General features: G+C 45.3%; 9 protein-coding genes across 9 annotated transcripts; 6 read left to right on the forward strand and 3 right to left on the reverse strand.

Annotated features, from left to right (window-relative positions):
• Positions 1-662: 662 nt before the first annotated feature.
• N7484_002103 (uncharacterized protein) lies at positions 663-2,579 on the reverse strand (the record flags this gene model as incomplete). The annotated part of the gene is made up of 5 exons (XM_057112523.1): positions 663-674; positions 730-979; positions 1,028-1,805; positions 1,859-2,242; positions 2,306-2,579. 5 exons carry the CDS (start codon positions 2,577-2,579, stop codon positions 663-665), a joined length of 1,698 nt encoding a protein of 565 aa, XP_056977260.1.
• Positions 2,580-4,013: 1,434 nt separating this feature from the next.
• On the forward strand, positions 4,014-5,759 carry N7484_002104 (putative MFS sugar transporter; the record flags this gene model as incomplete). The annotated part of the gene is made up of 5 exons (XM_057112524.1): positions 4,014-4,051; positions 4,110-4,450; positions 4,503-4,737; positions 4,797-5,320; positions 5,374-5,759. The coding sequence occupies 5 exons, from the start codon at positions 4,014-4,016 to the stop codon at positions 5,757-5,759; spliced, it is 1,524 nt and encodes a 507-aa protein (XP_056977261.1).
• Positions 5,760-7,327: 1,568 nt separating this feature from the next.
• On the reverse strand, positions 7,328-7,747 carry N7484_002105 (uncharacterized protein; the record flags this gene model as incomplete). Its single annotated transcript, XM_057112525.1, has 1 exon — positions 7,328-7,747. One exon carries the CDS (start codon positions 7,745-7,747, stop codon positions 7,328-7,330), a length of 420 nt encoding a protein of 139 aa, XP_056977262.1.
• Positions 7,748-8,910: 1,163 nt separating this feature from the next.
• Positions 8,911-9,590, forward strand: N7484_002106 (uncharacterized protein; the record flags this gene model as incomplete). Its single annotated transcript, XM_057112526.1, has 2 exons — positions 8,911-9,526; positions 9,568-9,590. 2 exons carry the CDS (start codon positions 8,911-8,913, stop codon positions 9,588-9,590), a joined length of 639 nt encoding a protein of 212 aa, XP_056977263.1.
• A 1,146-nt stretch (positions 9,591-10,736) lies between these two features.
• On the forward strand, positions 10,737-11,387 carry N7484_002107 (epoxide hydrolase N-terminal domain-containing protein; the record flags this gene model as incomplete). Its single annotated transcript, XM_057112527.1, has 2 exons — positions 10,737-11,023; positions 11,102-11,387. The coding sequence occupies 2 exons, from the start codon at positions 10,737-10,739 to the stop codon at positions 11,385-11,387; spliced, it is 573 nt and encodes a 190-aa protein (XP_056977264.1).
• Positions 11,388-12,697: 1,310 nt separating this feature from the next.
• Positions 12,698-13,486, reverse strand: N7484_002108 (uncharacterized protein; the record flags this gene model as incomplete). The annotated part of the gene is made up of 1 exon (XM_057112528.1): positions 12,698-13,486. One exon carries the CDS (start codon positions 13,484-13,486, stop codon positions 12,698-12,700), a length of 789 nt encoding a protein of 262 aa, XP_056977265.1.
• A 2,282-nt stretch (positions 13,487-15,768) lies between these two features.
• Positions 15,769-16,296, forward strand: N7484_002109 (uncharacterized protein; the record flags this gene model as incomplete). Its single annotated transcript, XM_057112529.1, has 1 exon — positions 15,769-16,296. One exon carries the CDS (start codon positions 15,769-15,771, stop codon positions 16,294-16,296), a length of 528 nt encoding a protein of 175 aa, XP_056977266.1.
• Positions 16,297-17,530: 1,234 nt separating this feature from the next.
• N7484_002110 (TauD/TfdA family dioxygenase) lies at positions 17,531-18,880 on the forward strand (the record flags this gene model as incomplete). Its single annotated transcript, XM_057112530.1, has 4 exons — positions 17,531-17,789; positions 17,837-18,323; positions 18,370-18,675; positions 18,721-18,880. The coding sequence occupies 4 exons, from the start codon at positions 17,531-17,533 to the stop codon at positions 18,878-18,880; spliced, it is 1,212 nt and encodes a 403-aa protein (XP_056977267.1).
• A 1,021-nt stretch (positions 18,881-19,901) lies between these two features.
• On the forward strand, positions 19,902-20,222 carry N7484_002111 (uncharacterized protein; the record flags this gene model as incomplete). The annotated part of the gene is made up of 1 exon (XM_057112531.1): positions 19,902-20,222. One exon carries the CDS (start codon positions 19,902-19,904, stop codon positions 20,220-20,222), a length of 321 nt encoding a protein of 106 aa, XP_056977268.1.
• Positions 20,223-22,227: the final 2,005 nt, after the last annotated feature.

The raw sequence follows: 22,227 nt of genomic DNA on the forward strand, positions 1-22,227 counted from the left end.
ATGACGTGATCCAACTGGCGAAAGAAAAGGGGTCGACATCCACCCATCCTCGATTCATCTATTGGATCCACAATTGCCATCTTGGCCAATATAAAGCCTCAGAGCATTACACAAATGCTTTTGAGATGCTGGATATGGTTTCCAATGGCTCAGTATCTTGGCCAGCCTACTGGTTTTGTTCTTTTGCTTCCTTGATGTCTTCTTCCAGAATCTTGGCTCCGGCAGCTCATGCATGCATGTATTTGTACAACAATCACCATTTTCTTTCCTCCATGTCCTCTATATACTCTTCTGCCCTTGTTTTTTTGTTATGTCATTTTTGTTTGTGATTGAATCTAGGTGGTCAAAATGGATGTTGGAAATAAGCATGTGATTTGTGTACCGCGCATAAAGCACTAGCATTTCGATATCAAGATAGGTACCATAACACCCAAACACGTACCATTTCAAAACCTTGAAGGGGAAGAGGTATTATATAAGAATATTGAAGCACGTGGTGGTGTTTATGCTATCATCATGGCATTTTCATATATTGCAATTCATTGCGTAGAAGAGTATATACAGCGGTGCAGTGGACATAACTCGCGGGGGTATAGTGCAGAAATGGAAAAATCGAACAATTCAAAACTTGATAGATAATGCAATGCAATCTCAACATCAGTTCACAAGACAGACTAGAAAGTCAACATTAGTTGCATATCTTTCAATTTCAACAAATAGATAACATACCGTCTCTCGGGCAGCCTTCAGATTCGTATGGAAGTCCCGCCAAAGCTTCTCGACTTCTCCGGTCGCCACCATCCCATCAAGGACCGCGATCGCATTTCGAGTCTTCCGCTTCTGGCTCAGACCGTTACGACGCAGGATCTCGGAATCGGCCATTTGGCCCATCCGGTCGAGGTAATCCACGACCCATTCGTTAAGGTGGAAACGCCAATGAGTCAGGGTATGTGCTAGTCGCGATCTCGTTGCACATTGTCTGCTTGAATAAGTCTCATATTGATAAAAGTACAGTCAAGAAACTCACCGGCCCAAAAGAAATCTCGAACGTTCATCTGGCAATGCATGCCCTTGTCGATCACGATCTACGCCGGACAATTTGCTCTCCTCTTCATCTGAGTCGCTAGCTTCGCTGTCGTTGAGTGGTTCAAGGGTTTCGAGAGAGTATGGCTTGCCATACAATTTCATATCGGTTGATGCTGGGTGGCCAGATCGATTGCAAGCATCGCACGAGTGATTATCGAATGTGGGATAGGATGTGATCTCGATGTGCGGACGGGCTAGTAGCGAATACCGGAAATCCGGGTTCCAGACTGAGGAGATTAATTGGGAACCTGCTCGTCCCCTGACTTCGTCCTCTAGCTTCATGAATGCCATCTCGTACATTGCATCAGATCGCGGGAACGCTGGGTCAAGACGGTTGAGGACCATCCAGCCGACCACATCGCGGAAGTAGTCCTTGGGTTTCTTGTAGGCGTGGCGGGTGAATTCGAGGGGAATCTCTTCAGTTGGGACGCCCAGTAGCACACTATCGTCGTCGAGGACAAAGTCGTCTTCATAACGGTCGAGATCTTCGTTGCTCGGAGCTGGTTCAACGTCGCTATTGTTGTCTTCGTCTTCATCCGAACCTTGCTCGCTCGAGCCATCTTCAACTCCTTCCCTGTCAGTGACCATTTCGGGCTCGTCTTCGCTTTTTGGTTTCAATCCCAATCGCTTGCGGCGGATAGCTTCAAGGGCTTTAAATCTCTTATCTCGTGCTGATTCAGGGATTCGGCCTCGGTCTCGGGTTCGGGTCTTCTTGACCACTGGAGTAAAGTGAGTTGACGTGCTTATGTTGATTTATGAAGTGAGTATGTACCTGAGTCCTGGAGATCCCTCACGTCCTCCTCAATGTCCAACTGATCCTGGTCACTACTGTCACGAGGCGTCTCAGGTGTCTTCGGGCCTGCGACCAATCTCTTTCGCTTGATGGGTGAAGACAACACGGGCTCTTCTGAATCTTCCGAGTCGAGATTTGTAACTGGCGAGCTCTCTGCCTTTCGCTTCAGCTTGCGACGTGGGCGAGGTGTTTCTATTGGGTCGGGGGGCTGGGCAGATGAAGTCGCGCGACTTTGGGATTTCTTCTTATACTCTTTGGAATTGATGATTTCAACGACCGGGGCACTTCTTTTTCTTTTCTGGGCGCTGGGAAGAATTATTTCGTCATCGGAGGACTCGTCCAGGTTTAGTAACGGTGGTTGAGCTTTCATATTATTTAGTCTCTGGAACAGCTGGACAGTGGCCAGTAATTGGTCTGGGGACATACAGCTGTCTTGATTCAGGCCCTTTGGAGCTTCCTCCTCGGCTTCTTTGTGTAAATTGGGGCGCTTGTCTCGTTTGGATGGTTTGGAAGATCTCTTCTTCGGAGATTCTGGCTTGCTTTTGCTGGACCTTTCCGGACGGACAGAAGCTAGACTTGGATGCCCATAAGAGAGAGTTCGAAAGCGTTCCCCATCATCTTCGTTGTCGTCTCCAGATGGTGCGGCGGGTGCGGTAGCAAAGGCGAGTCGCGTTTGCTTCTTTTGAGCTTTCCGAGGCATGATGGGCGGAGAAAATATCCAACGTTGGGATGAGATCGGGCAGTGGAGTGGGACTTGATATAGATCATGTCAAGGACATAGGATCTCCTAATCTCTACAGAAGGCAGTATGGAATAGATCAGCTCTTTTTTTTGATGTCGCGCGGGACCGCGTGGAGGGGCGCGAGAGCACGTGATGCATTAGGCAGTATCACTTGAGGTGCAAAGCTTTCTCCTTTCATTTCTTTGCACTTTTTGTGCGTCTAGACTTGACTCACGACCCAAGACGACTTAGAATTTCTGTTAACTGCACGAAAATCATGCCATGACCTGCAACATATTCGGCAAGGTAGCTTTTGACAAGTTTCTATATTCTGGATGAAAGAAGCTATGCAAACGTATAGTCCACCATCCCTTTAGCCTATACGACTCTAGGAACAAATGTGAGGTCAGCACCAGATTTGCACGTGGCAAATGAAACAGCCATGTCAGATGACGATGTAAGCCACTGGACCATGTTGGATTTGGGGAAAACTCGCCCCTAAATCATAGCTCCAAGGTTACATAGACCTATACAATCAAGACACAAAAAAAATTTTTTGGGAAAATGACCAGTTTTTCATGAAGCTTGCTCCTTCTTCTAATTCACACCAAATTTATACACATCTAATTCGAGATGTGACATAGAATCACGCTGTTCATCCCATCCCTTATCACAGCTTCATTAACGAGAGCACCAAGCACATGGCAACAAAGGGATCCGCTTCCCCGGATTCAAAAGCTTGATAAGCCCTGGAGGTAGACTTGAAATTTTACAACCTCGCTTCGCTTGACCCAATATTTCCTCCTCTCCACCTCTATTTGGCGCTTTTTATTCAAATTCCAATTTTCGATTGGTGGAGTCAACTTTCTCCCCAGACCCCGGTCCACGCCGCCTCTGATTCGTGGAACTCAAAACTATAGCGTATCCGGGGACAAAATATCCTCGAACCCCAGATCATGATTACCCCAGGTCCGCTCAATGCGCTCTAGAGAGCTCGACACCAATAAGCAGCCAACTTGGCACACCATGCTTTGATCCATGTGTGGTTGACTTCCGAATACCCCACCACTCAGCGACTCCGGTCTGACTGCGCTCCCGTTATCAGGAATGCAAGTCGTGCTTAGCGGCGCCCGGGGTCTTATTCTGGGGCATGAGTTGATTGGAGCCGTGACTATTTCTGCTTAGGGTGCCAAGGGAGCGGTCGTCTCCCCCAGGATTATTATATATCTGGGGAACTCCGCATGTTTCTTTCTCTTCCCCGGATAACTCGAAGCTGTGCGCAGATCTTTTCTTTTTTATTGACAGGGCTGGGAGGCTGGTCCAAGCCACATAGCTTCACGACTGCATTGATAGTGCTTGCAGATCACTTTTACCTCTGGTCACCTCAAACCAATCTGGGTCACTGTCGCCAAAATGGTCCACCTTATGAGCTCCAAGCGGGCTTACAACTGGTATGTACCTCGTCAATGCTAGCATTATAATTGTCAATATACTAATATAATCCTCCAGGTTCGTTTCACTCGTTGCGGCATCTTGCATGGTGTTGTACGGTTACGATGCGTCGGTCTTCAACTCCGTCCAGGGATCGGCTAATTGGGTAGCCTATTTCAACGACCCAGATGAGAATACACTCGGTTCGATCAACACTGCATACACAGTCGGTGCCATCTTCGGTGGTTTCTTCGTCGGAGGACCTACGGCCGATTACCTTGGTCGCAAGGTCGGAATGGCTATCGGCTGTGCTTTTGTCATCGTTGCTACGTTCATGCAGACCTTTTCTCCGCGTGGTAATATTGGTTGCTTCATCGGTGGCCGTGTTCTGATCGGTATTGGCCAGGGTATTGCTTTGAGTAAGTCAAGCTTCTATAATTCACTTATCAAATATTGACCATTTTTCTATAGCTGCTGGTCCTATCTACATTGGCGAGCTAGCTCCTGCAGAGATCAGAGGAAAGATCATGACCTTCTGGCAGATGTTTTACTCTGTTGGCTCGTTCATCTGCTTCTGGATCGCCTATGCATGCACCCGAGCTCCTCAGCTGGGAGAATGGGACTGGAAATTAATCATTATCTTCCAGCTTTTCTTTCCTATTCTTATTATTTGCCTCCTTCCCACTGTCCCCGGCAGTCCTCGTTGGTGAGTACTCAATGCGATGGATCCTATGTTGAGATTCATCTAACGCTGGCGATCTACAGGTATATCAAGCGCAATAACGACATCGAGAAAGCACGATCCGCTCTCCGCCGGGTCCGAGACACTGAAGAAGAAGTCGAAGATGAAATCTTGCAGATTCGCGAAGCCCTCGAATACGAGAAGGAAGCCATCTCCGGCGGATACAGCGCTCTGTGGAAGGACAAATCTCTCCGCAAGCGCATGTATCTTGCTCTAGTGATCAACGCCGGTCAGCAACTTACCGGACAGGGCTCCCTGAACACCTACTCGACCAAGATCTACCAAAAAGTGTTCACTCACGAAAGCCAGATCTCTCTGATCAACGCTCTCAATGCCACTTTTGGTATTCTCTTCACTTTGAACACTATCTGGTTCATTGACCGATTTGGCCGCAAGGCTCTTCTGATCGGAGGTTCTATTGGTATGGGTCTGTGCATGATCATCGTTTCCGCTGTCGAAACGGAGACTCCAAATATGGCGAACGGAGCCAAGTCTGAACCCGTCGGCATTTCGATTGTTTTCCTCTTCTTCTTGTTTATTCTATTCTGTAAGTTTCACCATTGACCAGCCAGAATTATTATATTTGCTCACAATTCGCAGACAAGCCTTCTTGGGGTGCAACAGTTTGGATTTGGACAGCCGAAGTCTTCTCCATGAACGTTCGCGCGCAGGCAGTTGGCATGGCTTCGCAAACACAAAACGTTGCCAATACCATCTTCCAGCAATTCTTCCCTATCTTCCTCAAAAATGACGGCTTCTATGCGTTCTATCTGTTCGCTGGAATCAATTTCTTGCTGGGTCTCTTTGTATTTTTCTTTGTTCCGGAGACTAAGCAGGTTCCCCTTGAAGAGATCGATGCCTTGTTTGGTGGAGCCAACCATGTGACTCAGGGAGAGGAGGTTCTCGCAAACCAGAAGGCTGTTAATGCGCGTGAGACTCATGAGAAGCCCGCCACTGTTAACGTTGAGAATGTTGATTCTCATTGATTGAGACAATATCTGGAACAACGCTAAGAAGCGAGCTGGACTGGGTCTGGACATCTGAAAATCATCAAGTTACTAGCATGAATATGCCATGCAATTGTTAGTTTAATATAGGCGGTCTCGCCAAATTCTTGGAATAATGGCTCTTGCATGCCCGTTTACTACTTCTATATGTACATGTATCATGATACAGGCGTTTGCACGTGAGTAACAACAAAGGCTTGTTTTCGTCGAACGATTCCAAGCTGTACCTTTGATCAGTTTAACTCTTCGGCTATGGAAAACTTTACATTGCCTATATGGGAAAATGGTACATAGGCAAATGAGGAGCTTTTGGATCTTGGAATGAAGCACATATAGTACGTAATGCACGTACAGAAAAAGGGTGTTGCGTTTCAAAAGCAAAGCATCAAAGTAGCATTACGAGTAAAAGTGATACAGAGATGAGTGCCATGTGACAATGTGAATCGGTGAATCTTTCTTCCGGTCAGGGGAACCAAAAGTGGGTCAAATTCCTTGCCATGAAATTAGTCCACCCACATTCTTGCTTTGCCAATAACAAAACAAAAAAAGAGGACTGGCCGTGGATCGAACACGGGACCTATAGATGATCGCAAATTGCAATCTATCGCTCTACCGCTGAGCTACCAATCCTTTTTACGATGAGTGGAGCTTATAAAGCTGATCTATTCCACTTAAAATAAGTAAGATCTGGTTTTGAACATTTCCAGGCACGGAATTACCAAGGTTGCATGCTACTCCGATTACCCTCCTCATCCACCAAATTGTTGACTCACCTGGCATTTCCCTCAAGTATTTCCATTTCTTTTTTAAAAAGTTATTATGCCAATTCTTTACCGTACTTTCATATTTATGCCAAGATTGTTAGCATCTCCCAAAATCAATATAATAAATGCTCTTGGATTACGGGAATATATATTGGAGCGGTCAACAGAGATTCTCGATGTCATCAAATGGATAATGGCAACCATTAGCCTCTCTAATTCAACTTAAATATCAAAATATCATGTAAATGACATGCGAAGTTTGAATCCATGCATACCTACTATCAAAACAAACCAAATCTTATCAATGGGTTTCTATTTTGAACGTAGTCGATGGGAACCCAGAAATCGCACCAGCATGAACATCAAAATTCCCAAATGCTCTTTTCTTAAAATCGGATAATGCCCACATTACTCGCTTCATTGCTCGTTTCATATTTTCCTAGCTCTACCGTACCATCTTCTTCTCTCAAGAATGTATTGGGTTGATCGGACTTCTATTGTGGCTCTTATTGGTGATGACAATCTTTCGCCAGGTTTCACACTGACCGTCGACGGTGCTTATCTACTGAAACTCATCTAACTTAAGAGCTATTGACTGGAATGCCAGGAAGCTCCTAGAAATGCAGCTAGCAAAGGGAATTGAGCGCGAGCATCAAAATGTTTCTATAAATCCAAAAAAATATCAAATAAACAACCTTGGAGTCCAGGTTACCCAAAAAGACAACGAACAGGAAAGAAATCTATAATGCATCGCTATTTCCAAACAAAGGTCAATCTTCCGATCTACCGGTTGACACAAGTACCGCTGTTCCACTGGGTGTAGCCAACACATTGAAAGTTGTCGCAGCAAGTATCGCTAGGAGTGCAAGCGTGGTAGTCTATCGAGAGCATATTATTAGTGAGGATAGTTGAGACTGTTTGTTTCGATGGTCTGAACCCACGGGCAATGCAAGATCCATCAGAGTCGCCAGTAGGGCTGGAATCATCGCTGGAGAGCGTGCTAGTGGTAGTGCTCCAGGCGCTGCTGGAAGCAGTAGTCTTGAAGGTGCTCCGGGTAATGTAATCGGTTCTTGTCACTGTAACAGTTTTTGTCACGGTGACAGTGTTGTCATCGTCATCATCGTGATCGTGATCGTGATCATGACTGGCAAAGACGGAGGCGCTGAGCGCAGTAAGAAGGAGGATGGAGCTTGCGAACTTCATTTTGAAAGTAATCTTGGAAATAGAGAATTGAACTAATGGATCGGAATAAAGTGCTTATGGCTGTTGAGGTGAGTGATGAAGTGGAATAAACTGGGGGAATCTTGAATTATATAGCTACTTGTGTCCACACCTAGTGCAACATTTCCAAGGTTGGTAACATGTATTTTCCTCACATCTGAGGCCTGCGTGGTGGTAGATCCTTCCATTGCTCGCCTCGATCAAATTTGTTTTTTTCCTTCTTTCAGGTGTTTCCCCATAAGGCCCATACATGCTCAAGGACCGCCCCCACTTGCCATATGAAGAGAGGCACAATTTCAAAGATACTTAGTATTCTGCTCAACAGGAACAGAGTAAATAGATGTGCATATTGGCATTAAATACATCTTGAGAAAATAAATATGTATGTAAGATCAAGCCCTAGTAATAGAAAATCAAGCTGAGGCCACTTTTTCTTTAGCTTGGTATGCGTCCACGGGCATATGGTAGGTACACTACGATGCCGGAGGAGTACCTTATTTTTCGGCTATTATCCACAACTGGAATTCTAATGATAGTAACCATTATGGATCTACGAATCATAGAGGACATAAACATATGAGTGGTCAGTGCTAAGAATGAAGAAGATTGAATTTCTCGATCTAGAAAAATTACCTAAACAGGCAACCCCACTCTGCACATCGATCTCTCTGGTCTGCCATCTCCACCGCTACCATTTCAATGTTTGACAACCGTCGATTACAATTAATATTTCCACTACCCAGGGCAATTATCCGGCTGTGGAGCAAGCATATGGATGGTTTAAGTTCCTCCGCTATTTGTATCAATCCTGATAATGTTAGAGCCGAGTATTGGCAGAAATGACCTCTGCAAAATAGAACATGGCCAAAATTGTTTGAAAAAAATCATTGGACAAATGCGGCTGGAGAGGCTGAGAAAAGTCTCCGACCACCTGAAATCAGTGCGGAGATTAAAAATTTCCGCTAGCCAGTAATCCGTTAGAGCCAGTTGATCCCTCACCAATAAGAAAACTTCCATAAAGTACCTCTCTATACGAGGATTACTCATCTCACTGATGACATGTTATCAATTGACTTGAGAAGTCTCCATTTGCAATTTCTACTTCTTCCGTGACTTTATTTGATCATTATCGAGAATCAAGCAAAATGGCAGTTAGTGAGAATCGCTCCATCGCTATCGTGGGCGTTGGCCCATCCATGTCCCGCTCTCTTGCCCTGTGGCTGGCGAGCCTGGGTTGGAACATTGCTCTCATCTCTCGGTCCGAAGAGAATCTTTCAAAAATTGCGACCGAGATCAAAAATGCACAGACAAGCCCCGATGCTAAAGTGGTTTACAAAACTGGCGATACGAGTGATCCCAGTAGTTTGAAGACTGCCCTCGACTGGTGTGTTGAGCAATTCCAGTGCAAATTGGACGTTTTGAATTACAACGCCGCCCATGTTTCCGAAACAAACATCATGGATCTATCTCCTGAGGTTCTAGACCTCGATTTCAAGATCGCAGCTGTTGGAACGCTCGTTGCGGGGCAATGGTTTACGCAAAATGCCCGACTTGATCGAGTTGCACACGGAGAATATCCTATGTTTCTAGTGACAGGTGGTCTCCTTGATAAGAACCCGCCGCCAATGTTTGCGTCACTCTCTGTTTCCAAATCTGCTTCTCAGAATGTGAGCCGATTGTTTGCCCAGTCGCTTCCAGAAAGATACAGCATTCTTGTTGGCATGCCCTTGATTGGGGGAACAGTCATCGGCTCAGCAACAGGTAAATTCGACGGCGGCTTACATCCGGATGATATTATTCAGAAATTGTTCAAACCGTTCTTTGAGGATCGAGAGAATCTGCAAGATGGGACGGGAAGCTGGACTGTTGAACGGATTATGTGATATTGGCGTAATTCGGAAATGGAAATATTTGCGGCTGATGATTAAACGGCACGAAATTAAATGGACACCTCACTAGCTCGTCTCTGAGCTAGTACGGTATACGTAATTCAGAAAAGCTACGATTGAATCTGAGTCTCCAGGTATTGAGGAGTGTATGACCTCACTTGATCCAAGTCAACATACAATCTATCGCTTCATTTGAGCCGGAATATAGTTAAGAAAAGTCGCCAGTAAAAACCACTCCTCCATTACGTTCACATTGCCCGGTAGCCTGATATGAACAAGTAGGTACCTGTGTTGTACTCGATAATATTACTATTTGAAAGTACAACTACTGCACTAGTTCATACATGGGCTAGTGAGGCGTCCAGCTAATATTTTGGTGATCAATCATAAATCTCCATATTTGCCTTCCTGAATATGAACAGATGATATGCGGAGTAGAATGAAGACCCGACTTACTGATCGCTTCTAAGCCAATTCCTTGGCATCGGCTGGAATATCCTCACAAAGCTCGGTCTTTAATTGGTTCTTCGAGCCCCATCGAGATTTACTCGATCTTTACTTTCCACACAAAATTTGATATACCTGAAATGTAACAAAAATACCTTGAAGGATCCCCATACCACCTAAAATTCAATAAGTGTGGGATTTCATGCGAAGGGTTATTTTGTTAGGTGAATTGAATACCGCCGTGATTGTGGCTTCTCGATCGGAAATACTTGCCTAAGTGATGCTTACTGTGCTTATTGTGCTTACTTTCCACACTCTGCATACTCTGCATTAGTGAATTAATAATGTGTTTAGCATCATTCTTTCATATTTTACAATAACATAGGCCTATTTACGATGAGGTTGTGGAATATGTACTCCACTTTGTAAGAGTAGCTAGACCACTTCGGCAAAAGCTAACTTCTCTTCACCGCATATGTCCGTTCGGTTGATTTGAATAGCAATTTGCCTTAGCGCGCGACCTTTGTAGTATAAGTATAAATATGGTTAACAAACCCCTGCCCTTGTAACACTGAACTCAGGATCGGGGAAAAGTTAAAGGGGACATTAACTGATAGATATCGCAAACTCCCAAAATGGCATCATCGTGGATCCGCACTTTGGCTTCCAGCCTTCTTTCAGCTATGATGATCATTAGCTTTGTTACTGCAAAAGAAGATCTTGAATTGCGGCCCTTCAAGATTGACCTCTCTGACAGAGTTCCTCGAATGGTCCGTCAGATTCGTGAAGCTCGCCTTCCCGAAGCTCCGGTGTATACAGACACTGGGACATCTGCAGGCATCACCCTGAGTGACCTGAAGTCCTTGCAGCAACAATGGTTAACAAGCTTTGACTGGAATAAAGAGCAAATCTCCTTGAACAAGTATGTTTGACCAACCTTAGAAGTATATGTCTCGGTTTTGAAAAGTTTGGCGCATACTGAAAGCTGTTACTCGAGTAGGTTCAGCCACTATACAGTAAAGATCGAAGATTTAACCGTGCATTTCATCCATCAAAAGTCCGGCGCAGCAGACGCTATTCCTTTGCTCCTTATTCATGGATGGCCAGGTTCCTTTCTTGAATTTATTCCTTTGATCGACGATCTTAGCCAGACGGGAGCAACAAAGTCAGGAAAGCGTGTTTCATTTGATGTCATTGTGCCGTCTCTACCAGGGTTCGCTTTCTCCTCCCCCCGCCAACAGATTGGACCATTGCAGACACAGCTCGGATTTGCAATACTCTCGTAACCAAGGTTTTGGGTTATGAAACGTACGCCGCCTTTGGCACGGATTGGGGCAGTGGCGTTGCATACACAATGTATGGCAACTTCAATACGACTCTTCGCGCCCTGAGTCTAGACTTCCTGCCATTCTTCCCATTGAGCGCTATTGAGTTAACCGCCGAGAACATCACTCTCACAGGACTGGAAGAGTTTGAAGAGGGTGTGACCACGACTTGGAGTAGCTCAGGGACTGGATATTTCAGTGAGCAGACCACAAAGGTATCAAAAATATTCTCTTTCCTAGTGATGCAGAGGAAGGATTGGCTAACAAGTACGGGTTTTCACTAGCCGAATACTATTGGTCTGGCTTTATACGATAGCCCAATCGGGCAGCTCGCGTGGATTGGAGAAAAGTTTATGAATTGTGTGTATTCATCGAAATAATGCAGCGGCAAATACTAAGTGCGTGATTAAGGGTCTGATCCCAATGCTGGGCATGCGCCTTCGGTTCTAAGCAGGAACGAAATTCTGCGCAGTGTCTCCCTATACTACCTTACAGAGAGCTTTGCATCCTCAGTGGTGATTTATGCACAAAACCCCAACGGATTCAGCGAGGTGTATACCAAAGCTCCTAATGATGCTCCACTTCTTTTTAGCGCTTTCAAGTATAACCCGGGATTTTGGCCACCGGCTCTCGTTAACAAGGTTGGAAACTTGGTTTATTATAAAAGTGAGTGATCTCTTCCATGTCACAAAGAGCGAAAAAGGCAGGCTGACTTAGTATCATCAAGACCATGAATTTGGAGGCCACTTCCCGGGGTTGGATAATCCCCCGGCCTTGTTGAAAGACTTGCGAGAGATTGGGAGTTACTGGGAAGCCTAAACTTGAACATTTGTAGCTACCGATGAAAGATTACCCGGAACTGCGACGATTTCGGGCGCTCTCAACCATTGAATTAGTGAAGTGACTTTCCCCGGGTTGCTATGGAAATGTTCAAAATATATCCATTATGAAGCTTGATTTGAATGCATTAGATGCCAACGCAGATCAGACATTTGTGCGGTAAGATGCTACGTGACACATATCTACTTGAATATCAACTTGCAAAATGCACCAACCCTAGTAACCTTGCATCGGTCCAAAATTTATAAGTCTATGTATAGATACCTCTGAACTTGGGTATCTTGGATGAGTAGACGATATCCAGTGTTTAGGAGTAAGAAGGTTTCAAATATTCACTGCTACCCTTCAAAAAACAAAAGAGTTCACCCTCCATGGAACATGCAGCCAGTGGCTATAGGACACACAAAATGTAACACAGCACTTCAAGTATTTCAGTCATCATACCTATGGGCCTCGATAGGAATGGAGCAGCCAGCAGGTGAACGTTCATTGACATAGTCATCAATCCAAGGACCCTCCGCTTTGCCATTCCACCAATCAGGCCCCCCCGATGGTCCACAATAGTAGTCAACCTTTCTGTCAGAGTCTCCAACACACTGCTGTACACCATGCTTCACCACATTGATTCCTCTTCCAGCGATGCTGCCAATCTGGTTTGAATTGGGCGCGTAAACAACAGCTTCGCCACGATCTACAGTATTGGTGCCTCCGCAGGCGCAAGAGTTGACTTCCTTCACAGTCACCGTGAAGGCTGTGACGGCTTGATAGAAAAGAACACATATGTCTCCATCTTCATCGGCAACACCAGCGCAGGTGAATATGTTTGAAACCGAATAAGTCTCGGAATCGGAGATACTAAATCCAGCAGATTCGAACGGCGTGTTGACGCCCAGGCTCAAACTCCAGCCAAGAGTAGTTGAGTATCCAGTGCCTGTAGATGTAGTCGATGTGTCACAGGCAACAAGTGTTCCTCCTTTCTGGGTGATCACAAAGTTCTGGTGCGGATCTCCATCTCCAATCTTGGTATAGCTGTATGAAGCTTGGCACCCCCCACAGACCATATCGATCGAAACTGGCTGATTGATTTGGGTACCGTTCTCCAAAACGTGGATATCCCTCATCTGAATAAAATCCTCTGCCCTAACATCGATGACCTTGGGGAGCGAGAGCCCTACTGCAGATAAAGCCAAGAGGCTGAAGAGTCTTGTAGGGAGGTTCATGGTAGATTTGATGTTGGCTGAGGGATAAATTTGTAATGTATCCTAACAGATTGCCGAATACGTTAGTGATACAAAGCATATAGCTAAATGCAGATATATAAGAGTAAATAATCACCTTATTCTATCATTGACAGTAGATTGACAGAGGATCAAGTCAAGGAGAGCAGTGCTTAGGATTCCTGCTGCAAGAGGGAGCAATCCTCTTATATGAAAAAATTCTATGCAACCCCCTTCTATACCGACGCTTCGGACCTGATCAGGGGCTCGGTTAGAAACTACATGGGCATGAAAATAGATACATGCACAAGGGGCCATTCCTACGAGCCAGACCAAAAAAGAGGGACTAATACAGACGACGTCACGCTACTGTCCAGGTCATAACATGTTTGATCCACATCGAAGGTGTTGGGATTCGTGGGGGCTGACATAACATAGTCAATGTTTCCATCATTTTACAATGAGTCAATTGAATGCCTCATAAGCCATAGAAAGTATATTGACCACAGTAAGATTGATACTGTGTTGAGATGAAATTAGCATATTAAGCCTTCGTAAACGGCTTGCGAAGGTAGCAGCGAAGGTTGATCTAGCTAAGACGTAACCCACTGACTATTTCTAAAGGATTTCGCATTGGTCTTGTCACAGAATCTTCCTGAACGGTCCTTTTCATCCTCTCTTGTAATTTAATCTAGTATCTATTAACATCACCAGACTGGCTAACTAATCCTTTGCCTTAAGGGCCGACTTCGAATTACCATTTCGGCAGGGTAAGGATGTTTTATTTTCCTTTAGATATTGGGATGCCCGACAGGCCTGAGTTATCTATTTATCAAGAGGGAATATTATTAAAGCACTCAGTAGTTGGTCTGTAGCAATGGGGGTGCTGTTGATGTTGGTTTTAGCCTAGATCTTGCTTGATGCCATAGATTAGTGAATCGTGATAGCCGAAAGGCCCGAGATCAACTAGAGCCTGCGTAGGGCTTAGAGGCTGTCACGCGTGTCTCTTTCTCGATTTGTAGACTGAAAAAGAAATACCAATCCGGTCCCCGCATATCAGAGCTTTAGTGGTCAATACTTGAGCCTCACTTGCATTACATCGTGTATGGCCGTGGAAATGCTACAATGACCCATGTCCTGTAACTTTCTAATCTATGGAAAGTGCTATTTCTAGACCAACAGATCCCTGTAATTTTGGGCTCACTTGCCATTATTGTGGTCTTTTTGAGCGTATCGTTCAATTCGGCAAATTGTTCAACGTACAACGGGCCATGGCATCCACCTCGCTTAGACAGCATAGTAATCTTAGTTGACTGCCGGAGAGCTGGTATGATGAAATTTAAACACTTTTTTGTGTGGTCTTGACCGCCTTAGTTACTGTTTTCTAACTAGATTGGCAGGGCGACTACTTAGAAATCCCAGGATGAAATCAGGCGATGCAGGCAACCTCACTGGGGTCTTCCCAGGAGGTCTATGTTACGAATCAGGTTATTATGCTGAAAGGTGCACTCAATACATAGATTAAGGGCATGATCAAACAGAACAAAGAATCAAGAAAAATCATATAAATGAGAAAAACGAGAAGTATCGGGGGACCGGCAAAACTGAGGGGAAACAGAGATAACGGCATCGAAAAAAAGCCCCACACAAAGATAAAGATCCACAGAATGTGGCTCAGCGTAACAGTTGGCGGTTTTGTTGTTTACTTGTAGGCTGTCGCGCCCTGCCCAGCCAACCCTAATTGGATCAAGCAACGGAGTTGCCGTCGGTTCCGATGTAGACCGGGCTTGGCCCCCAGATGCCACGAGCCCCGCAACGGTAGCCCCTGCAGGGGCCAAGATATCCCGCGGCCCCCACTTCGTTGAGCCTAGTTGAGATGCGAAACAGAAGTGCTAAGATTAAACCTACTTATCTTTACTGGCTCCTTCTGTTGGAAAAATCATTGGACCAAGAAAACAGGGAGAAACGGGTGGCGTAATACACTGTGTATTGACCATGAATTCAGTGATCCGTGCCCGATCGTTCTTTCAGTCAGATAGCGCCCCATAATTTTGATTTGCAAGCATTCCCTAAAATAACTAAAATGTATGGAGCTAAAAACGAGCCGGCCATTGCTACCTTTAAATATTGTCTGGCTCTTTGGCCTGCTTTCCTCCCCAATTTTTCCAATTCCTTCTTCTCAACATCAGTCCTCTTATTTCGGTTAGAAGATTCTCTTTCAAGTTCCTTGCGCTTTTGTTGTGTCCATCCTTGATTCCCCCAGTCACACCTTACGCTGTCTAATCATGGTCGAGCCTATGACCCTGGAGAGAGACGCCCCACTTCCCCCCAAATACTCAAAGTCATCTTTATACTGGACTTCATTCTTCAACGCGTATCTCATCTTCTCCTCTTTCTGCGCAATCGCCGGTCTCATTATCAGCGCAGTCTCGCTCCATAAAGCGAACGAGGTCAAAGCCTTTCAGTCCTCCCGATCTATCACGGACTTGGACCGTACCTTCAACAGCACCATCTACGCCATCGCAAGCAATGGCACGTCCAATCCAGATTGTGATGAGGCTCCCATTGAGCTGATCACAGGTCAAACTTCGATTCCAGGTCAATGTGTCACTGTCACTGCAAGCTATACAATGTGGGTGACAAGGCTGGCCGCCAATTGTGTTCCTATTGCCTATGAGAGCGCAAACTGCACAGGAACGGATAGAGAAATCGGTGGCATTAGTGCTCCATCTTGCGTTGTTGCAGCTGGGGCATCTGTGTTGGGTGGAGGTGCTGGTGATTTATTCGAGAGTTTCAAAGTCTTTTGCTCTTGAATATTGAAGATTTGATTTCTGGGCGCCGAGAGAATATGCATATTATACACTCCGATCTCCAAACTGCAGCATGGGCACCAAATTGTGCTAGAATCCGGGTAGAAAGCGGATATGAGATCACTAGCATAATAACGCTTTGTATAAACGTGATGTAGTTCTGATTAGGGAACGATTGGAAATGAGCGCTGAGAACCTGAGGCCAAAGTCTACAGGATATGAATACCTCAAATGTTTGGATTCCTGGGATTACTTTAGGGATATCTTATTTGATGAAAAAAATACTCCAACTTCACCATCACTAGAGCGCTCTGCGTGATACTAAACTCCCATTGGGCAGCCTTCGGAGTGATTTACACTAGGCTCATGGTCTAATCAAAGCCTTAAAGTCGTATTAGCGCTCTCAGGAATAGGAAAACACAGCTGAAAATATTTAAAAGCCCACAGATATTATGATTAGTACACAAATTTAACGGTACTCGATTGTTAAATAAATAGACCATTAGCGATCCTTGCAACATTTAGCTTCCAAAATTGCTCCTTGCAACAACACAACTGATCAAAGATAGGGTACTTATATACGAAAGGCTCCCTGACTAATCATCTAGGAGCGGTAGCTCAGTGGTAGAGCGATAGATTGCAATTACCTAGCGATCATCTATAGGTCCCGTGTTCGATCCACGGCCGTTCCTTTCTTTTTGCCCCATTATTGGCCGTTCGAGCGACACTGTGGACTGGCGGCCCGCTTTCAGTCCAAGTGGAGAAAGGTTCTGCCGCTAGTCACATGACCTATACTGTCCGTGTACTAATAGTTTCCTCTTTGTTTTTGTTGCTTGGCCTTCGAAAGGTTGGTATCTCTAGGGCTTTTGATATTATTGAACTATAAGTATTTCGTTTAATATTCCCAGTGTGACCAAAAATTTCATGTCGTGTTGGTGACCAGGCCCCCTAGAAAGTCAGTGGAGAGGTATTAATTGAAATTCCAGATTATATCACTCAAAATGAGGGCGGAGGATATCTCCTTCCCTAATGAAAGTATCTAGATCGGATTGTACTTCAAACAGGAAGCAGAATTTCATTTGACATAAATTTGGACCGCGTCATCTATCGCGAATGTTACGTGCTGGAGTACAGGGCCAAACCCCGCTTTTGCAGAAGGACGAACTGCCCATATATCAGCCATTGACCCGAGGTGATAATTTGCTGCCTACTTCTTAACCCCCTTATTCCTCTCGCCATGTCTTCAACTGAAACTATCGCTCGCCCCCGTCAGCCCGATATCCAATACCATCCTGACTGGGCGAAGTATCAAGCACGATCCCGCCGACGTAAGAAGATTGAAACACTTCAGACTAGCTTGCCAGCAGGATTTCCTCAACATCTTGTCTCACCACTTGTTTGGGATGGCAAAGATATTGAAAAGCGTGATGACTGGATCTATCAGCTCAGCGATGCTCAGCTTGATGAGATTGACGCCGCCTTGATGAGCTTCAAAGGTAAGAACGTATTACTTCTGGCTGAATTATTTTACTAACAGCGGTAGCTCTCAGGAAGCCCTTGGGTCATTTGAACGAGTTAAATTTCCCTCTTCCAACCTTTCGACCCATCCTGAGAGGTCTTTCAAATGAGCTTCACAACGGCCGAGGATTTTTCGTCCTCCGAGGTCTACGCATTGACAGTTATTCTCGAGAAGATAATGTCATCATCTACACGGGCGTTTCATCTCATATTGGCAGTATTAGGGGACGTCAGCAAGACACAAGACTGCAAGATGGAACATCTCCCATGATTTCGCATATCAAGGATATCACCGGCATTACTGAGGAAGGAAAGATCGGGGCACCATCCAACACAGCGGATAAGCAGGTGTTTCATACAGATGCTGGAGATATTATCTCACTTCTCTGCTTGAGTCCCGCCGCAGATGCGGGCGAAAGCTATCTTTCAAGCAGTTGGAACGTATACCACATTCTTGCAAAGGAGCGCCCTGATCTGATTCATACACTCTCGCAAGACTGGCCGGTTGATGGGTAGGTCCCCCAAGGCCAAGTTAATATTAATACTCATCGGCTATAGGTTCAACAATCCTCAGAAGCCATACACACTTCGCCCCCTTCTATACCACCAACCAGCTACAGAAAACACGCCCGAGCGAATTTTGATTCAGTATGCGCGGAGATACTTCACCGGATTTCTCGCTCAACCCAGATCCGCGGACATCCCTCCCATTACCGAGGCCCAAGCAGAAGCATTAGATGCGTTGCATTTCCTAGCAGAGGAGCACAGCGCTGCCTTAGATTTCCAAAAGGGAGATGTCCAATATGTCAACAACCTCAGCATATTCCACGCCCGTAACGGCTTCAAAGATGCACCGGGAAAAGAGTAAGTGTCCTTGAACAATGCCCGAGTCTTGGCTAATCATGACAGACGACATCTTTTACGACTCTGGCTGCGCGACCCTGAGAATGCTTGGAAGACGCCTGAGCCACTTCAGCATCGCTGGGATATATTGTTCAAAAACGTCACCGAGGACGAACAGGCATTTCCTCTTAATCCTGGTAGTCTGCGTAAGACAGTGGGGTCTTAGTGCTCAAGGATGTATTCCTTCGAGTGGCGAATTGCGTCGCATCGCGTGCCGTCTTCATCGGGCTCAAAATGAAATATCGCACAGGCATTATTCTATTTTCTAACACCCTGGCATTCCTCATGGGGTTGAAGCCAACAAACAGATGATGTCGTTGTGGGGTACCCTGCATGATCATCATTGCCTATCTATTGCGGTGAGCGACTGGCAGCGACATAATAAATCCTGGGCAAGACTTGAGATTTAATTGATTATCCAGTAATGGAGTTTCTATAGTATTCTACTATCTCTATTCAAATAGTCTTCTGTTCTCACCGTTTGTAAAATTCTCCGTCGTGCTCTTATACTTGAACTGGCATGGGCTAGTCTAGACGGCGCTCGGATAACGTTCCGACTGACCGGGAAATTAGAGAAGGGCTGATCAGGACGTTTGGTCTTGGAACCTACTGTACTAGCCAGGGTCATGGTGGCGATTTGAAAGTGAACAGCTAATTGGCTACTGTATAGTTGCATACTGACAAGTCAAATCTCTACCCTATACAGAAAGAAACTCTCTGCTGCCCAAAAATCCCCGGTTGGAGCCGGTGAGATTGAGAAAAGCCTTCTATTGTTCCATATACGAGGATGATCCATGGATCATCCATAGTCTAACAAATAATGGCCGTCCTTGATCGGCATCTCTCTGCCGAGATGACGTAACTGGCTTAATGCAGACCTTCCACGCACGCTCTATGAGCAGTTGACTTCGCGACCAAAGTCTGTCTTCGCCAAGAGCAGACAGAATTATTCCAAGGTTGAATTGCCTTTGCCCGCATGCCGCAACCCGACAAGGCTGACCCGTGGGAAGCCCTGGCCACGATACTTCAATAAGACTTGACCTCCCGCGCGTCCCGCGGAGTTATTTCAAGAGCTGGATCGGCGAGCCCCAATTTCAATTTTTCTGTATTTAATAATCCCTTCTCCCAGGCTAATCTACAATTCTGACTCTGTCAAGCACAATTCGAGCTCCCTCTTAAGCCTCAAAATGTCCCGCACCCGGGAATCCCCCAACCAATCCCCTTCTACCTCTGATGGTCCATGGAAGGTCGACACACCCTTCGGACCTCCAGAATTTCCACGTTCAGTCCCCGGTGGAATCCGACGCCTACGAAACACATTATCAAAACTGTCACCATCCGCCATGGCTGAAAAAGAAATCCTCCGCAAAAAGAATCAATATAAGATTCCCCTGACGCATAGGAATGTGGACACCTTCGTTACAAACCAAGAATGCAACGACATAGCTCGACCCAATCAACGCACGCCAGAAATCCAGGTGGTCGAATGGCTTGAACGTGTTTCTTGATCGGGCGAGGTGCATGTCTCCACCTTTCACGCTTGGTCGACAGACTTCGACTAGGCTTTTTCTCGACCTTTCTCGAACCCCGCACGCGATCCGCGAGTTTCTCGGGGAACCCAACCCCGGTACTTTGTTATCCATGTCGTTCGTATTGCCTTCAAGGGAGGGGGTAAATAGGGATCTTGGCTTGGCAAGGCATTTTGCTCCTTGGCATTTGCGCAACATGATTCAGTCAATTATGTATGCCGAGATGGGCTCGAGCGCATCGTGGAACTTTGTCTCGGCATAATTGCCGGAAAGCTACATATCAAGTGAGTGTGTCAGCTGCGTTCCTATCTTTATGCATGGGGCTAATTAAGCAATAGCCGATGTTCCCGCCGTGATAGTGCGCTGTGATCGACGTATAAGTGGACCGCATGGTTGGCTTTGCAAGGCATTCTCAAATTGAGGGAATGCCAAAAGAATTTCTTTCCTAACATCCACTGATATTCTTTTAGATTAATAATATTAATAATATACTGACCTGGATTTAATACATAATAATATGGAATGGGCATATTAATGCACAGTAAGATGAAATATTGAAGGAACTGACAACACTGCGGTGGAAGCCTCAGCGTTTGGCCACAGTTGGGCCGAAACATCAGAATGACAAGCCGAGAATGCCGCTTTATCCGGATTTTCGCTTTTCATGCGCAGCGATTCACAAGAACAGAATCGCCTATTATTTGCTCTTCGCTCCACCAGTAGGCGACTAAGCACATCCCGTCCTCAATCACGTCGCCCATATCCATCATAGTCATGCCCGGCGAAATCAAGTTCCACTCCTTGCGTGAGGATTAGACGATTGGGATCCGGAACAGTATATGGAGGAATCAAGTTCAGTTTAAATATTGCTTTGCATAAATGAGCTGACTGTCACTGCGTTCCTTGTGGATGAAGGTGGAAAGCTAAATTGAAATAACCCCATATACACCTATTTCGGCTCACCCAGTAAAATCACGGTTTTCACTACTTTATCTCATATCCCTTAGTTAGTTATTAACTGCATTAGTCTATAACTAAATGATAGCCTAATATGCCATAAGCTGGCATCACTCTAACACTCGATTAGTCCTAACTAAGAAGGAACCTAACCAGGCTCTTGCTTGACGATGTCAATGACATGACGGCATCAATGTATGCTAATAAACCAAACCCTACACTATAACCAAGTTGCGATATAGACTGCTTTCTTGACCTAGAAGTCGAAGCGCCCCTGCACTGTTCAAACAGGTCCGTTGCTTTGGAAATTTGGGTGGTTTACTGAAAACTTTAACCAAATGTCTCTTCTCCCACATAATATTGCCCTATATTTATAGTAGATAATGCGACCCTTCATTATTAGGACCTTGCGCTTATGAGATGAGAGCTATCATTAGAATGGTAGTTATTAGACCTTATAGCTTTCGCCGAAATGACTTATCTACCCAGCAAGTGCTTTCAACGTCCAAAATTTACCTCCACACTCTTACTTTTATTGCCGAGCCCTATCTCAAAACACGCTAGCCAATTTAGCCATTCCCCAGTAATTCCTGTCAGGCAGTCTGTGATTCCTTGGTAACGATCATGAGCCATCTTTATGGTTCTGTAATTTAACTTGGAACTTGACAGAATCTCTCATGCATGGAGAACCCAAAAAAGGGAATATCCCTCGCTATAATGTAATGTATCTATAACCTTGGAACCTGATTCTTCGATTCAGCTTCAATGATTTGGCCGTTTTATTTTGGAGGGCTTCTGGGGATAAGAGATAACCCTCTCATTAATCAGTCAGAACTTTTGTATTGCCCTATTGGAAAAGGTTGATTATGATCAACAATTAACGACTAACTCGACTAGCGTTTCAATTCTGTATGCTACTTGAATCATCCATCGTAAAGTATCAGTACGTAACGGCTTCGATAAGTCCTTGCTATGAGCATTTTAAAACACTTAATACGTGCAAAGCGAATGGTGGTAAACTATCGCA

This window comes from Penicillium longicatenatum, assembly GCF_028827895.1.
Source record: "Penicillium longicatenatum strain IBT 33135 chromosome Unknown contig_1_segment0_segment0, whole genome shotgun sequence".
NCBI classification, from domain to species: domain Eukaryota; kingdom Fungi; phylum Ascomycota; class Eurotiomycetes; order Eurotiales; family Aspergillaceae; genus Penicillium; species Penicillium longicatenatum.